Source organism: Pieris rapae, chromosome 8, assembly GCF_905147795.1.
Source record: "Pieris rapae chromosome 8, ilPieRapa1.1, whole genome shotgun sequence".
NCBI lineage: Eukaryota > Metazoa > Arthropoda > Insecta > Lepidoptera > Pieridae > Pieris > Pieris rapae.
In genome coordinates, this window is record NC_059516.1 from 1053650 (window position 1) to 1070562 (window position 16913).

Genomic DNA, 16913 nt, shown 5'->3' on the forward strand with positions numbered 1-16913 from the left:
ATATAGTTAAAATTTATTCTTTATCTAGGTGTCAGATTTGACGATCATTGACCGTTTGACGTTTGTTATAAATTGAATATGTTAATTGTCATCTGTCAATAATATTTTGTATTGGTTGCATTTTGCATATCAACTTTCAAGCGCACTTCCTAATTTTATTCTTATTTAATTCAGTTGTAAATTATGAACGGGAAATGAGAGGAGATTGTCAAGGGAACATAGTAGGTTTCTTATATAATTCAAACATATTCGATTTTATGTTTTATTAACATTATTAGATCACTGTAACGAAGCGTTAAACAAGTTTTATGTAGGCGGTGTTGATGTGTCCAAACAGTGGAATGTTGTGGATTGTGTGGATTAGATGATCCGTTAAGTTGTTGATCCAGCAATATGCACGAATTGCTGAAGCACGTGCTTACTGAGCGCGATCTCACTCGTGCAGGGGACATATTTGCAATTCCTGATTCTGACATCGTCAACGATATCAACGAAGTCGTAAGTACAACTTAAAATTAAACTACTTAGGTCACTCATGTAAATGAAATGTTATATTAATAATTATATTTTACCCTATGTGATATTCTCAAAGAATATATTTGTAAAAGTATCTAACAAAAGAATGTGATTTATATGTGTGTACAAATAGATCAATTCATGTGACACAATTTTAATATAGCTAAAGTTCTTACTTTACTTTGTTATTCTGATATTTTTACTAAATTTAGTTGTATTGCATAGAATGTAGTTCTGATACAAATAATGAATAAGATCAACTTTAGAATTTATAATAATAAAACTGATGTAATTTAATTTACCAATTGGATATGAATATAGGACCTTTCTTTACAACGTTAATTTTTTTTCAGTTAAAACAAATTACAGAAATTTCCTCCAGACCTGATTACATTCGTAATGATAGAGACCAGGCTTTGATTGAAATATGTGTTACAAGAGTAACATCCTGCATCAAAGAGACAGGAACTTTGGCAAAATACTGTAGTGCACTTGTTGCTTTGCTAGAGTCCTGTCTTCATCATAATCTTATGCCTGTTGGACATCTAAGAGATGATGATCCACCACATGCCAAAATTGCCTCAGATGTAATATCTTGTATTGTCCTTGTAAGTAAATGATATTATAAATAAAATATTAATTCTAACATAGCCTTTATAAAACATACATTTCCTTAATCATTAAATTTTAATAGGATAAAGGTAAAATTATCAAGTTCTATTTGAAAAGGAAAATATACTGTGTCCTGACAAATATATTAATAATATACTATATCCCTTATTAAAACAAGAATATTGTTAATTATTATTATAATGAGGAAGAGTATAATGTTATATTGAATTGTATAATAGGGCAGGGGCCCTTACTAGAATTACATGTAATTCAAAACAAATAATGTTGAAAATATTACATATGTGTTTACGTATACTTAAATAAACAATGATTAAGCTACCATCTAGATGATTATATTTATAAATTGAGTGATATTTTAGGTATCATTCCCTTTACAATCTGACAAGGAGACAAGCAGTACTGCTGAAGTTATGGAGTTATTTCTTCCTGTAGCTGTGCAGTTCTTGCATAAGGGAAACCGTGAGATATCTAGACATATGGCTAGATATTTGTCATTAGCGGCTGTCCATCATGCAGTACTTTTGAAACCACATGTACAAACAATTATGGACTCTATTATGTCTGGTAATAGAGATACTTTCGTATTAACTGATAATATTGATATGTTATGTTCATGCCTGGACAGTTTAGTTTTACAAATCAGACGGCAGATGGTGCTGCAGTCGGTATTTTCATACTTTGTTTGATATCCTAATTGCCTGAAATATCATGCAGGACAACGTCTGCCGAGTTTGCTAGTTAAAAATAAAGTAACCCCCACTCTTACTTAAAATACTCAATTTTCGACTTCATTTAATAATTTAGACCTTGTCTAAAACACCTTGCCTTGAATACATATAAACTATGACTTAAAGACCTAGTAGTAGTCTACCTTCAATATTATTTTCAGGCAACTACCCTCTATGTCGCATTCTAACAAATCTATATGAAGTGTGTCCTGAGCCGCTTGAGGGGCATGTAACTGCTTTAGTAGCATTGCTTCCTCATGCGGAACCAGTGGAGAAAAGTTCGCTTTTTGGTTTATTTGAGCAAATTGCATCAAGAAGGCCAGAAGGTTTAAAGACTGCAGTACCGCAGTTGTTGTCATATTTATGCCCGAACACTGCACCGCAAAATGACCCAGGTTGCATGTGCATTGATCTTCTTCAGGTCAGTTTTGCTACTTTATTTACTTGATACTTTATAGTATATTTATTTTTATTTGATACTTTATAGCAAATCTTCCAGTCTTTTGGTTTTTAAGGTTCAACCATCTATATATCCATATAATACAAGACATAATGTCTTGTATTATATCCACAGGGAACACTAATTATTTCATTTAATTAATTAATTTAAATATGATTTTAAAGATTTTAGAAGCCGCTATTTTTTTTTTTGATTTATGATATCATTTTAATTGGCGACAACCAAAAAAAAAAAGAAATAAAAGACATACATATTATGTCAAAATGATAAGAACTTACGAATCAGGTCGCTTTACTAGGCACCAGACCCATGCAACTTCCTTGCAATTGAGTAAATTTTACAATTTTGCACAAACGTGAGTAAGGCATGTATTAGATATCGATTCTAGTCTTTAATGCTAAAAAAAATCCAAGTGTAACTAAAATGGTTTGTGTATAATTTCACTATTTGAATACATCATTTATGATACTGTCCTGCATTGCATGCTTAATCGTGTTTGTTTTTGACATTTCTGTCTATTTTTTTTATCGTCTGCACATCTATCTATAGATCTATCTTTGGAGAATCATCTTAATAATAGACTTAATTAAATTTAAATTAGTTGATAATTTTCAAATTGGTCGGAATTTAGTTCGTGTATATAAATTTCAATCGTGGTTCAACAGACACGGACATTCGCACATATGAACGAAGAACGAACGATGAACGAAGTTCAATAATACGGCTTCTCAAGTATCTTGTGAAATAGAGTATTAAAGAGGCGGCGACTTTATTGCCAGTTGAACGACCTTGATTTTTGAACTGACAATAAATGTTCTTACTTTGATAAATGTACAATAATTTATTTCAAGGTGATAGCCAGCGTGAGCGCCAGCCGCCCTTCCCTAGTGGTGGAGCAGACGGGAGTGATAAAGCGCGCCGCCCGCCCGCCCCACGCCAGCCCTCAAAGCGCTGCCCTTATCGCCACTATACTGGCTCGTCTTGGAACCACTAGTCGGGTGAGGCATTCCTACTTTTATTAATATTGTGATAAGTTTTGACAACCCTGTTCGTATCTGTGCAATAATTCTTTAGTAAAATTAATCAATCAAATTTCGGTTTATATGAAATGCTTATCAATGGTTTGAGGTTATCAAAACAATAATATATGGAAATTTATTTGTACAGGAACGAGCTCAAGAAGCCTTAAACTTTGTAGTTGAACGGCTTCATGGAGCGGAATGGTCGGAGCAAGCGGGCCTAATCCGAGAAGCGACCGCGCTTTGCACTGCTTACCCTGCCTTATTTACTGATAGACTTCTTGCCGCTTTACGAGCTAACCATGGGTAGGTTTTATATCACGATCTCCTTAGTCATTTGTCTTTGATAAGAAAAACAAAAAAAACTGTCGTATAGTAAAAAAATATTGTTTTGCTAAAAACAGTGTATTATATATGTATAATTTTAAGTATTAATAAAGTTTTAACCATAACAAAATATTGTTGGGACAAAATTGATCTGACGTTGGTCTTCGAACTTGGCTAAAAGTTAACGGTTAAAGTGACAACCAACCAATATTCCGTTACAGTAATCGCCCAAAATCAACACATGGCGAGATAAACCGAACCTCGGGTGGTGTAACCATCGTTAAACTTAACCAGAATTCCAACGACATAATAACAAGGCCAATAACCGGGCCCCCAGGTCCCGTTGCCCTGGGACCCTCGGGCAATACTGGCACTCCGGCGGTAAATACTGGGGCCCCAGTAGGATACACGAGAAGGGCTAAGTTAGGCGATTCCCGAAGTACGGGTAGATTACACCCGGGGCCTAATTCTCATAGGAGCATGACAAGATTGAATGTTGCTGGTAAGTTATAAATAGGAAAAAAATATGAATAATTTATCTCACAAAAACCATACTGATTTGTATCATTAAAAAAGATCCAGTCATGGGAAGCCGAGATAGACGTTACAAATGATTAAAAGTGATAATTATATATAAATACGGTTCATTGGTATACTAAAGTAAAAATAGAATATTATTATTTTATTGATTTTGAGTAAAGGCCTTATCAGTAAATTATTCAAAATAATTTTAAAAAAGATCATTGTTTCTTCATCCGAAAGGACACAATATCTTGTTGACACTAGAGGCGAAAAATACAAACTAAAACAAAATAATTAAAAAGCTTCCGAAAGCTTATTAATTATTTTGTTACAATGCATATGAAAATTAAATCAAAAGACTCGAATTACTAAAATGAAATCACTTTCATATCATACTGCACCTTTCATGACAAACAAATGTCATTTTACTCTAAATCAATGTTTCATCTGTGGTGTTTTTTGTTTATGGTTATTTTGCACCTTCTGTTCAACGTGAATGGATTTGATATTTACGTCATACGTCACAATCACTGTAATGACACATTACAATTGCAAACTCCTTGTACTATAATAGGCATGTATGTGAATATATCTTATGTGGAAGTCATAAGATACGTTTTTGCAAATAGGTGGTTCAGTGGGCGGGCTACACAAGAGCATGACGCGACTTTCCTCCTCACAACAGATTAATGCACAAAACGCCAACCTTCCAGCACCAGGTATCATTCTTTTCATTTCCATAAATACATTAAGGTATTTAAGACAATTTAGATTCTAGTGTAAATTAAATTAGTAATTTCCGACTATTAAATAACTTCTTTTGATTTATATTTCTTTCTTAGTTAAATACTAAAATAATCTACTTGGTTTCACAATAAATAATTGATTTAAAACATCGACTGTGAAAAATTGTTTATTTTTGAAAACTAATTCGGGGCTTCCACTCCTTTGTTGCCCCAAGGCCTCCAGATCTCTAAATCCGGGCCTGAGCCATATCTTAAAAGGAAGGAAATGCACTCGCAGGATCTCTGGCATTGACGAACCAACTGTTTACCCTCTGTTCCATATAAGAAATACAAAAAAGTTGTCCTTATAATTGTATAAGACGTAGATGTATCAATATTGAATTATCATTATAACAATTGTGCAAAAAAAAAAAACTATTAAAAGAATAATTCTTAAATCATAACCATTCTTTCAGTTCCAAACAAAAACATCGTGAGCAAAGCTATAAGCGGTGCAACTCAGGGCTCGGTAAGACATTACTATATTTGAACATTAAACGTTATTTAAATCCAAAGACAATATTATCTATAACCTAATCGAGTCATTAAGGTAAAATTAAAATAATTTACTTACAGACATCAACAACTTCGCCCCCCTTTTCGTCTCAATCAATATCGGTAAACCCACTTATTGGCAAATCATCAGACATCACTCCCATAACCTCCTCGGTCTCCATCCAACATTCCAATACAGCTCTCGGCCAAGTATCAGTCATCAGCTCGCACACGGGACCAATTTTGACCCAAATAGGGTCAAACCCGGTCTCCATATCCGGCCCGGTGACAGTGACGTCCCGTAGAGCGAATAATACGAGTGTGACTATGATAAATACAAATAATAGTGATGGGAATCATCGAATATCGGTTTTTGAGCCTTACCCGATGCGGGATACTGTACAACACTTCTGCGAGAAGCATTTGGATAAGATTAAGGCTTATATGGATAATGTGTCCATGAGGATACCACCACCTGCCAAGTGCACTATAGAAGGTAAATATAGTAATTATTGTGTGATTTAATTTAAAAAAATACGAATTAGAATGTCAAGTTTGTTGACAGTTTTTTGTTTTTTTTTATATTGTTTGAAAATCAATTTTTTTGGATTTTATTTTAACAATATTTAGAACAGAAACAGTCATTTGTAGGGATTACAATTAATCCTTGAGGATGCTAAAACGATTTTAAATGTAGATACGGTTATTTGATTTTTTAAATATGTGAATTTTTAAAGTTTTGTTTATGTCGGTGTATATTGTAAAATGGTTGACAAATCCACAGAGCGTCGTTCCAAAAAGCAAGCACGCCTACAATTCGCTTGCGGGCGTCGCGGCCCTCATTGTTTGTACGCACGCGGTGCGTTCTCGCTACGTACGCGCGCGCCCCGCGTATGGATACATCTCATGTTCCTGGCGTTACAGGCAAGGCACACGGCTGCCTTGTCCTCGAGAGACCCAACAGTGGCCAGTCTCAAACATTGCTGGGATATACTCAAGTGTGAGAACAAGACGTTTCTCACACTCGTCACGAGCGCTTTTCCTGGGTTAAAGGTTAGTTTTAGATTCTACAAAATGCATACTTCACGACAATTAATTCAATTATAATATTGTTTTTATCAATAAAAATTCAAGAAATTTATTATAAATAATTAATTTCAATTTATTGTAAGTATAGTTTTTACGTGTATTTTTATCGCATCTGCTCTCAGTAAACTACTAAAAGATGTGGTAAATTTGTGAAATAATAAATTTAAGAAAGTTATAAAACAGAAGCTCTCTAGGAAAGCTTTTTATAAAATATCGGATTACCTAGAAGATAAGGAAGCTTATAACTCCAGCTGTTTAATTTAACTGTAACTAATATAAGAATTGGAAATAACTAAATCAAAAAAAAAAACTAGAGGTCCTTGCCTTTCACCTTGTGTGTGTCTTACCATCTCTACGTCCTTGACTTGCGAACTTGTTGTACATGTAAATTGACAATTAATTTAATTTGTTTTTCTTGACGTTCATAAGTGTAAGATATTTTGATTTAATTTGATTTGTGCTGGTCGCGATTCCGAACGTGCCGTAGAGTTGACTACTCAAAGTGACCGTGTGCTTCAACTGAATATATGTATTTAGAACTGCACCCATTAAAATGAATGTCCATATGGGCTGCGCAGATAAAATATTTTCTTCCTTTTTTTGAAGTCAGTCAAGAGTGTTAGGCTAAGGACTCACGAAGAGGTTTTAACCCGCGCCCACCGTTGCTGCGGGTACGTTAGTTAAGACTGAATATGCCATGATTAATTATGCCGAAACGGTTTCTGTAGGAACAAGAAATGCTGGTGAACGAGTTACGCGCGGCGGGTTTTTTTGATGTATTCGAAGTGAGTGCCGGGGGGGCATGGGGCTGTTTCCTTTGTACCCACCCAGACAGGGCTGTTGGCTTTCTGGCAGCAGATGGCCAACCAGTTATAGAGGGACAGTTGAAAGAGAAAAAGGGGAGATGGAGGCTGTTTAGACGGTGGCGAACTCGGTACTTCACATTATCAGGAGCGCATCTCTCTTGTAAAGGATCGGTAAGTGATATGTTATTTGATTCCCATAAATGAAGGTTTTGGGTTTTTCTATCTGTTTCATGATCAGCCTCCTGTGCCTGACATACGCTGTTGACTATTTGGGACTAAGACAAGCCGGCTATCTAACAATGTTTTCTTTCACCTTTCGAGCGAATGTCAAATGTGCACTCAAACCCATTGGTGCACAGCAAGGCTTCGAACTTACGACCACATGGATGTGAGTCGTCACACTGCTCTTAGTGGAAAGTCTAACATTAATGAATCTCCACGGTTTACAACAGTCCACATAAAGAGACTTGCATCCTTCAATATTCCCTACACAGTATGCATGAATTCTTTCAAGCGGCGGCTTAATAGGCGCGCTCTCCAATAGGCCGCATCTCATCTTCACATCAGGTGGTATTGTGGCCAAATGTCTGTCATTTATATAAATTGTGTCTGTTTTGGTTAACTGATTTTTTAACAAGTTTGGTGTGTTCTGTGTTAAAGTAAAAATCTAAGATCGCATAAAATACACTTTTGTGAGCTTCTGGCTATATTTATTTATTTTGTACTCCTACAGCTAACACAAAATACATATAATAGCAAACAAATACACCGAGAACATAGCCACAGATGGAATACATGATACATTATAATAAAAAGATTTACAAAAGGGAACAAACAAACAAAGTACATATTCAATACAATTAACTAACTGATTAAATATTACGAATTTTCTATAGAGCGGGGGAGAAAGCATAGACATCAACCAGATCCGGTCAGTAAAAGTGTCTCGCGGTGCCAGAAATATCCCGAAAGCGTTTGAGATTTTTACCGGAGATCAAACTCTGATCCTCAAGCCCAAAGATGGTAAGAATGCCGAGGAATGGGTGCAGTGCCTCAGTATAGCTGTCGCTCACTCGCAAGCGAGAGATGCGCCCGCTAAGGCCAACAGCTTGCCTGCTAGAGGTCTCACTCTTAAGAGCTTCTAATTCATCAAGCCTGAATCAATATTGATTAATTTATGTAGTTTATAGAGAATCAGCAGGCCTACTCTATTGTGTAATCATTGAATGGATCATCAATAATTATGTGAGCACTGAAGTTTCGCTAATGTAACTTTGAATAGCGGAGTGTAGTATTGGAATTGAAATCGCTAGTAATTACGGAGTAAGCCTGCTGGACATTTTGTTCGACATTTTGGTTAATTGTGAAGAAAATTAGATATCTTTATAACCAGGTTGATGGTGCTAATTCTGGTGGTAATTCAAAATACTTTTCCATATTAAATAATGTAGATAAAAGGAATAATTGTAATCATGTAGCAAAATGGGTTTATTAAAAAAATGTAAATACAAAATTTGCTACGTTCAGGAATCAAATGATTTAAGAACCGTTCAAAATATAGTTTATTTTAGTTTTAATTGATGTGAAAGACGGGTTTTGTTCTGTTGTCATCAAAATTAGCACTGCCGTGATTCACTGACAATCGAATTTAAGTTGAAACGTTCAGGCAATCAAGCGTTAGCTTTTTCCTTTCAAATGTTAAATATATTTATTTTAATGCTCAGACGTGAATATGAGAGTTTTACAATTTGACGAGTCTGTTTTGAAAGAGAACCAGCGGCGGGTGTTTCGAAATAGTGTAATTCTTATTTGCTATACATTATTTAATCTATTAACAGTACTTTATATTATTATTTGGACTATAATGACGTCTATACAAATCTGAATGTTTGGCCTATACCACCACGAGGGTTCTCTTTCCGGATAGACTCTATAATAATTCACCATCATCCTTTTGGTCGATCTAGTTTTAAATATATTAATGAAACGTCTATAAACCACAATATTTAACGTTAATTTAACGCCGTTATATCGGAATCAATGTTGACCCTAGGATTGTTTCTAGTCTTTTGCTAGATATTTTTAAATTAGGAATGTTCAAAATAATATTGTCTTTGGTTTACGCAAGTTCTACACATTTGAAAATTTAACTGTCAACTTGATATGTGACAGTCTCTCGTTAACTACGATTGCTGAAAAGGACTGCATACGTTCTTAATTTAAAATCTTTCCTTTAGTGTTTGCTTATGACCTAATGGTTTAATAGACTAGAAAAATGTCTACGGATTGTGTTTGTGTGTTTACATTCCTTAACTAAGTCATAATACATAATACGAAGCCAGTTTAAGCTCAGAAATTAGTGTTATAAACATGTGTTGTGATAAATCAGACGTCCAATAATAATTTTCGGTTGTAATTTTTTGAGAAATTTTTCATAAAAAGACAAACTACTTAATAAGTACAATTTCTTTATAAATATTGAATTATATAATTGTTGTTTTTAGGTTAAGTTTAAATGCGTGTGACGATTGAAATGTTGATTATTATTAAATTGGATTTTATTTGTATATAAGATTATTTCAGATTGAGATTTTTAGATCGAAGACTGAAATGAAATCTGGTCATGTTTTTTAGTGTAAAACATGAAAATACTCTTAAGTTTGATTTTTTGCACAAATTGTTTGCTTATTTGAATCATTTATATACCAAAACATAAAAATTGTTTTTGCGTTATGAAATTTAATATACGGCGTTATCTGTATATATTTTGTACTTAAATGACAAAAAATTGGTTTTAAATATTAATAATATACTTATTGCGAGCGTTCCCAAAATTAATTGTCTAGGTAATTAACGAAAGATTTAACTTACTTCAGATACATTACCTGATCCACTGTCAAATACACTATGTGTTAATAAATATTAATTACCCACCGGAAAATAACGGAAGAACCTAGACAAATAGTTATTTATTATAGTCGCCCCACTGCCCAGTTGCCAAGTATAAATTAATTATAATGAACTTATGAAATCGGTGCTATTGAAAAATCTTACTAACATAGCGCTTCCAGTAAGATTTTAGCTATAAGATTATTAGAGTACTTAATGACAATATGTTTCACCATATATACAGGGTGGAACAATATATTATACAGTTTTTTAGGGTTAACCGTCAATACAATTTCAATTTAATTTATTAAATTACCTATGAAAAACGTAACGTTAAAACGAACCAATTCAACGGGGTTTGATTTTTTTATTCAGATTATGTAACAGATTTTGAATTGATATTTCAGTTTCCTATTGGAAGAGTATTGAAGGTGAGCGCTAAGTTTGTAATGGAACCTCATTGTTTGACATTGTACAGCACGGCGTATGTACTTATTCCCTTATTTATTAGAATATACAGTTTTGTTTCAAATTGCATTTTTATTCAGTTTCCTTTTAACTGTTGCTACTATATACATATTTTGTAACAACTATTTCCTTTTTATTAAAACAAAAACGAGGAATGCGACTAACATATAGATGTGTCTGATGCATAAATTTGTTATGAAAAATCTAATAACATTAGCAGAATTTACTATTTTTTAAATCTCTTCTAACAAACATATAATAAATCAAAGCCAAATAGTTCTTAACTTATTTATTCATGCCACAGAGTTCTAAAAGTTTAGTTCTAATAATAAAATCAAAGGATATAAGTTAATTGCCATCTACATAGATACTTGAGTTCAAAACACTACAAGAATCCTCCAGGTACCATCATTCGTAATTGTTTTACAAATCCATCATTAGGTCTTATACAAGGTCTTTTGCTTTTTACCAAATTATATGATTCTTCAAATGCCATATTCTCATAGTGCATTAAATAAGCAATTACTACCAAAGATGTCCTAGAAACACCTGCATTACAATGTACTAACACATTTTCTTTCTTCTCTATAGCTTCTTTTATAAACAACAAACTTTCTTTTAAAACTAATCTAACATCAGATTCAGGCAAATCTAGTATATAAATAAATTTATTTTTCACTTTTATATTCACATCTACACCTAAACTTAACACATGTACAATATTGTATTTCTCTAAAACACTATCTATAGCACAATCTTGTGATCCTATATATAAATAATCAAGTACCAAAACTGGTATATCATCTGGTTTAGTATCAACAACAAAGCCATACGCATTTTTATTTATCTCCTTAATATCTTTTCCAGTCTCTAAGTACTGTTTCCCATCAACATTTGTCACCAATGTTGATGTCTCTTTCAGTTTTTCTTTTTGTCTCTTTAATTCGCTTAGAAAGCTCATTTTATATATCGTCAAAATTATTTGACAGTTTAATATGACCTGTCCTATCTAATTGTATAATTGCGACATCACCTCATGAATTAAAAAAGTTCTGTCTTGTTGTGAACCTAATAATGTTCCAAGCAGGACAAGTATAGAATATTGAAAGAAATTCCTATTGATTTTAATTTAAGTATACATCTCATCTGTTACATCATTTTTGGTTATTGGGTTTTATTGACCGGGAATCAGATCCATGATAGCATTATTTATCCAAATTACAGTTTAAGTGTCTTTAGTTTTCAGTTACTATTTTATTGTCATTCACAGCATTATATATTAAATCCTCAGGTTTATACTCAACATTGCAAAGATAAAGTCCATTGGCTGGAATAGATGCAATTTGACTAATCCATGAATGTTTCGAGGGTATTTGAAGCATTAACTTTATGTCCTTTGGTTCTATTTTACCACTTGCCACTGTAATAAGAGATCCAACCATACGCCGTATCTACAAAATATTATTAAAGCATTATAAGAAATTATTACTTAGTAAAGTGGATAAAAAAATAATATAACAATATAGTATAAAACAGTTTTATAAACAATTACATCACCTGGTTATGCACAAATGAATGTCCTTTTATTTCAACATCCCAATAGTCAAAATAACGAGTTTGGGTATTGGTGTAGCTTGTTACAATTGGTTGTCCTGGTCGCACATTAATAGAATAAATATATCTTCTATTATGCTTGTGCTGTTTCAGTTTGTCAAACTTCTTAAATGTTGTAAAGTCATGGTACCCTTCAAAATATTTTGCAGCCTCTTTAAATTTCTCTATGTCAAATTGTTTTGGCCTGTAAAAAGGTAATCCAAGAAATAATTGGTTGCTTCAATAATGTTTTCTAACATGATTAAATATATTTTTTTAGAAAGGCTTTAATAGGTTCTTGAATAGTATATGATTATATATAAGTCAAAATTTTCTTTAATTTACCAAACAACCCACTCACCACAAAAATATGTTAGCTTTAAAGAATGTTACCAAATAAATCTTATAAAAATTGTTCAATGGGTGCATACCGAATATTAGTTTTTAGTGTAGTTCTTACCTAATAAATAAACATCGTTTCCATTCTTCAATTGGTATGTACTGACCAATACTTTCTTTTTCTGATAAACCTTCTCGGAGAACTGCAAACCTGCATCAACATAATATATTAATCAAAATTTTACTAAAACTTTAATTATGGTGTTAACATGATTATTACAATTCATACAACAAAATAGTTACCTATATAAGTATGTCCTGCTGATTGCATTTCTTCTAGCACTAAAGTGATCATTTACTCTTATTGCTTTTTTTACAAATATGCTTATATCCCTTTTAAGAAAAAACTTATTAAGTTCATAAGGAATCGAGTCTTGGTGATACAGCTTAGTACCAGATCTAAGAACAAGATCAATATGGGCAGATGTGTTGAGGGCATGAACTCCACCATCTGTACTGAAAATAAGGGTTTTGAAAAAGGATACAGTATTCTGATTTAAAATAAAGGCCACTTATATGTGACCTAATATAGTATATAATTAATACGATGAAATAAGGGTATGTTAGGAAGGAAAGATTCGTAAAATATTTGATTATATTATCTTACCGGCTTGAAAGATTAACTGCAGGGTAATTTTCAGACTTAAACTTTAATAACGCGATTTCCATAATACCTTGAACACTTTCTGGGTCAGGGTAGTTACGACCCATTTTCATCCATAGTTTTTCAGATGATCTAGAATATTTTATTAACTGAAAAGTTTGTTTGAATTGAAGGTTATAAAATTGTTGTAAGGTTTAAATACAAACCTAAAGGTAGTACCTATATAGGAAAAATATAACAAGTAACGAGCTTTCATAATTTCAGCTTTCCAGTTCAAAGCTGAATGTAGTAGTATTTTACCTTCTTATTGTACTTATTTTCTTAAGACTTAATAACAATAATAAAATCCTACAAACAACAGGTTTGTAGTTTTATGACATTTACGATCCATCAGTGATCAGCTGTATGAGATCTTGCTGTTCTGTGTTGTGTGTGAATTTCGGTATGTCAATTGTCATTGGTCAGAAAAATAAATTGAAAAACAAAAATTTGTCCTCTATCAGCAGAAGGCATGGTACAATAGGAGTACGCACTTACATTCTCTCGAGAACAACAACCAAATACATAGAAGAAACGACTAATATCACCTCATACACGAATTCAAGTACGACCAGTCACCACGAGGAGCACCCAGCCATCGGCATTCATATCCAAGCACTATGATCGTTTAAACATTCATTTATATTATAATAGGCCTTAGCCACCAGCTTTACTTTAATGTACGATTTAAATTATTTATTGACAACACTTGTATCTCACTAGGGATTTTGTTTAAAAAAGGTATGCTTGGAAAGAATTACTCGTTTTATGCAGCCTTGTAGTTGGTGCCCTAATTTTGTCTTCATTACGAGTATTATGGAAGCTACTATTATTTTTAAAGATATCCTAAAAGATAACTTATATTTTTCCTCGCATACAAAATATTCTCATTAGTAAAATAAGTTAGATCCAGGTGATTTTCTAATAAACAAAGAACCGTTGAGAATTTCACTAGCCAGACGTGTTGTGATGCTCTTAAGAAAGCGCTAAAGAACGCCCATGGAAGCCTAAAAAATGAAATTTTGCAATCTTTGACAGATGGATAAGAATAGTCAAAGGAAAAGAGGGACTTAAGGTGACGTCTAGTGAGACAAAGTAAGTTGAGACTACGAGTAACAAATGCCACTTTTGCAATGAAGCTTAAGCGAGACTCCCCAAAAGTCAGAGATAAAAGATGAAAGAGATAATTCCGGAACTATATTGTCACTTAAAAAAAAATAGGACGGAATGTGTTATAGTAACATCTAATCTTCGGTTTGTAGACAATGCGGCAATTCAAAGCACTTCTATCGAGTGAAATGTATGTGGCAAATTTTTTTACTACAGTATTACCTAGCCCAAGAGTCAATGTTTATTATTGAAGATAGGTCCACGACGAGAGGTGTTAAATTAAAAATAAGTTGTTACCTCTTCGGTATTTTATACCTTTGTTATTTGCTTTTTATATTGTCACTACGAAAGCCCATAAGAAATATTGTTTGCGTTGTTGTAAATTATTTCTTTAATGCATGTGATCTCATTTATCCTTATAAATTCCGCCTATCTTCAAAGGTACGCTGCATCACGGCAAAAACATACCTCTTCCAGTCTATTTGCAAATGTATTAGAGTTTACGCATATTTATTACATTGTGGTTTTATTTTTAATACAATGTCAACCCCCGACTCCTAACGTCATATGAACATATTATGTACATTTAAGTTGTGAGTTGTCGTTGTGAGCTGTCAATCGTGGTGTCAAAACCAATTGACACTTAGGTTTCTATGATAGTTAATCTGTTGTCTTTATAATATACGAAAAATGGCTCGACGGACGTGGCATATGTTTACATTGATAACGATAATATTTACGATTTTATCTCTCGCTGGCGATGTTTTCTCGTCGACTGCAGCACCATGGTACGAAAACCTACCTGCTGTTACAATGGATTACAAAGTTCACATAGATGCTGGGAAAGAAGATTGTTACTATCAGTTTGTTCAACCCGGTGCCACATTCTACGCAAGCTATCAGGTAGTTACTTTATCTTGTGAATAAGTAATTTTTCACCTGTGTACCAGTTTGTTTTTTATTTTTGGTAGATGTTTCATAGATAATTGGTTCGTAGGTGCTGAAAGGAGGTGATGGAATGTGCGGATTTGCTGTGCGGCATCCGAATGGCCAGATCGTGCATCCTTACGAATGGCGACAGAGCGCGGAATACGCAGATCAAACTAGTTCCGGCGGATACTATGCCGTGTGTCTTGATAACCAGTTCTCTAGATTTGCCGGAAAACTAGTCAATTTATACTTGTCGGTGATTAGATATGATATGTGGGAGAAATACGCGAAGGAAGTAGAAGAATTGGACATGAACATCAATAACTTTACAGTAAGTAATTTTAGGAACTAACATTTTGCAGTCCTTAGATATATGAAGTAAATTCATGCATCTATCATTAAATTTATATTGTGATTTCAGAACTCAATACAGTTTGTGGAAAGAAATATAAATGATATCCTGCAGTTCCAGTATCATTCTAGAGCAAAGGAATCACGTGATTATAACCTTCTAGTCGATAACAATACCTATGTTTTACGGTATGCTACATTATTTTAATTAATCAACATATACAGGACCTATTTGGGGCTATCATCCACATATACAAACATACAGTATTGCTGACAAACAACAAATCAAGAAATATTTAACTAAAATAGAGAATATAAATTCTTAGATAATTATTTTTGCTAAAAATCTGAAGTGGTAGTGAAGATGTTATTGTTTATGTTAATATATGTTAATAAATGTTTGTATCTTAAAAGCATACAAAGAAATATGTCTAAAACTAAATGATCATTATAAAATATTCAATAGTTTTTTAATCCTAATTTATTAATGAAATCAAAATAAAATTTATATTATAAATTTTATTTTTCAGATGGTCTCTGTTACAAATTATTGCTGTTGCAGCCACGGGCACCCTTCAAGTATACTTTTTAAGAAAACTATTTGAGGTGAAAGACAATTCATCAAAGACACGAATTTAGATCTAAGTAATCCTTTGACATTCCTTGTTAATCTGTTGTTTCTGATCTCTTCATTTTTTTATTTAATTGTGTTTATTGAGATACTGGTAATTTTTTTATTCTTTTAGTTGTCTATTTTTTGAGACTTCTGAAAGGTAAAATACCATTTTAATTAATTGTAGCATTAAATAAAATCAATACAATTGTTACAAATAATAAATTTTTAATTGATTGTAACTTTAAATTATGCTAATTATTTAGTATTTTATAAATATTTATAAGCAATTCAATGTATATATTTTATGCCATTGATTGCAAATAAAGACAAAATATATATTTTTATAAAATATGTGACAACAATTTTTATATTTTTTTACATTTTTTACTTATAAGATGACAATCAGCACAGCAATTATGAGAATTAGAATTTAAATAATGTTGTGTACTTAATGTTACAAATTAAATTTTTAACTAAGGACTGATTTTGTTTGTTGTTATTATTATTACCATTAAATGTTTAAAGTTACTACAA

The 16913-nt window shown here is 32.7% G+C and overlaps 4 protein-coding genes across 8 annotated transcripts; 2 read left to right on the forward strand and 2 right to left on the reverse strand.

Annotated features, from left to right (window-relative positions):
• Positions 1-82: 82 nt before the first annotated feature.
• Positions 83-9186, forward strand: LOC111002149 (protein melted). 2 transcript variants are annotated; one of them, XM_022272263.2, is made up of 14 exons: positions 85-221; positions 315-498; positions 870-1124; positions 1509-1713; positions 2039-2298; positions 3189-3335; positions 3505-3662; positions 3905-4185; positions 4835-4924; positions 5407-5459; positions 5567-5981; positions 6270-6538; positions 7303-7551; positions 8277-9186. In XM_022272263.2, exons 2-14 carry the CDS (start codon positions 394-396, stop codon positions 8523-8525), a joined length of 2736 nt encoding a protein of 911 aa, XP_022127955.1. In that variant the 5' UTR covers positions 85-221; positions 315-393; the 3' UTR covers positions 8526-9186. The 2 variants fall into 2 exon arrangements, with proteins under 2 accessions (XP_045485006.1, XP_022127955.1); XM_045629050.1 differs by lacking the exon at positions 4835-4924 and having other exon boundaries at positions 83-498.
• Positions 9187-11013: 1827 nt separating this feature from the next.
• Positions 11014-11698, reverse strand: LOC111002151 (dual specificity protein phosphatase 19). Its single transcript, XM_022272270.2, has one exon. The coding sequence runs from the start codon at positions 11696-11698 to the stop codon at positions 11123-11125; it is 576 nt and encodes a 191-aa protein (XP_022127962.2). The 3' UTR covers positions 11014-11122.
• On the reverse strand, positions 11666-13723 carry LOC111002150 (tRNA pseudouridine synthase-like 1). 4 transcript variants are annotated; one of them, XM_022272267.2, is made up of 6 exons: positions 13634-13723; positions 13337-13482; positions 12973-13185; positions 12791-12880; positions 12295-12535; positions 11666-12188 (listed from the first exon to the last, which is right to left on the reverse strand). In XM_022272267.2, the coding sequence occupies exons 2-6, from the start codon at positions 13444-13446 to the stop codon at positions 11973-11975; spliced, it is 870 nt and encodes a 289-aa protein (XP_022127959.2). In that variant the 5' UTR covers positions 13447-13482; positions 13634-13723; the 3' UTR covers positions 11666-11972. The 4 variants fall into 4 exon arrangements, with proteins under 4 accessions (XP_022127959.2, XP_045485216.1, XP_022127960.2 ...); XM_045629260.1 differs by having other exon boundaries at positions 13337-13465; positions 13553-13723; XM_022272268.2 differs by having other exon boundaries at positions 13553-13723.
• A 1419-nt stretch (positions 13724-15142) lies between these two features.
• On the forward strand, positions 15143-16863 carry LOC111002143 (transmembrane emp24 domain-containing protein 5). The gene is made up of 4 exons (XM_022272257.2): positions 15143-15385; positions 15480-15743; positions 15834-15952; positions 16294-16863. Exons 1-4 carry the CDS (start codon positions 15173-15175, stop codon positions 16400-16402), a joined length of 705 nt encoding a protein of 234 aa, XP_022127949.1. The 5' UTR covers positions 15143-15172; the 3' UTR covers positions 16403-16863.
• The last annotated feature ends 50 nt before the right edge of the window (positions 16864-16913 follow it).

Excerpts from the sequence above, each read along its gene's own strand:
- LOC111002149 (XM_022272263.2), top strand. The coding sequence starts at position 394 with ATGCACGAATTGCTGAAGCACGTGCTTACTGAGCGCGATCTCACTCGT. Across the intron at positions 4,186-4,834 it reads GACAAGATTGAATGTTGCTG|GTGGTTCAGTGGGCGGGCTA; the intron begins GTAAGTTATAAA and ends TTTTGCAAATAG. Across the intron at positions 4,925-5,406 it reads CGCCAACCTTCCAGCACCAG|TTCCAAACAAAAACATCGTG; the intron begins GTATCATTCTTT and ends CCATTCTTTCAG.
- LOC111002151 (XM_022272270.2), bottom strand. The coding sequence starts at position 11,698 with ATGAGCTTTCTAAGCGAATTAAAGAGACAAAAAGAAAAACTGAAAGAG.
- LOC111002150 (XM_022272266.2), bottom strand. The coding sequence starts at position 13,589 with ATGAAAGCTCGTTACTTGTTATATTTTTCCTATATAGGTACTACCTTT. Across the intron at positions 12,536-12,790 it reads AAACGATGTTTATTTATTAG|GCCAAAACAATTTGACATAG; the intron begins GTAAGAACTACA and ends ACCTTTTTACAG. Across the intron at positions 12,189-12,294 it reads ATTCATTTGTGCATAACCAG|ATACGGCGTATGGTTGGATC; the intron begins GTGATGTAATTG and ends AATATTTTGTAG.
- LOC111002143 (XM_022272257.2), top strand. The coding sequence starts at position 15,173 with ATGGCTCGACGGACGTGGCATATGTTTACATTGATAACGATAATATTT. Across the intron at positions 15,386-15,479 it reads CATTCTACGCAAGCTATCAG|GTGCTGAAAGGAGGTGATGG; the intron begins GTAGTTACTTTA and ends ATTGGTTCGTAG. Across the intron at positions 15,744-15,833 it reads TGAACATCAATAACTTTACA|AACTCAATACAGTTTGTGGA; the intron begins GTAAGTAATTTT and ends TTGTGATTTCAG.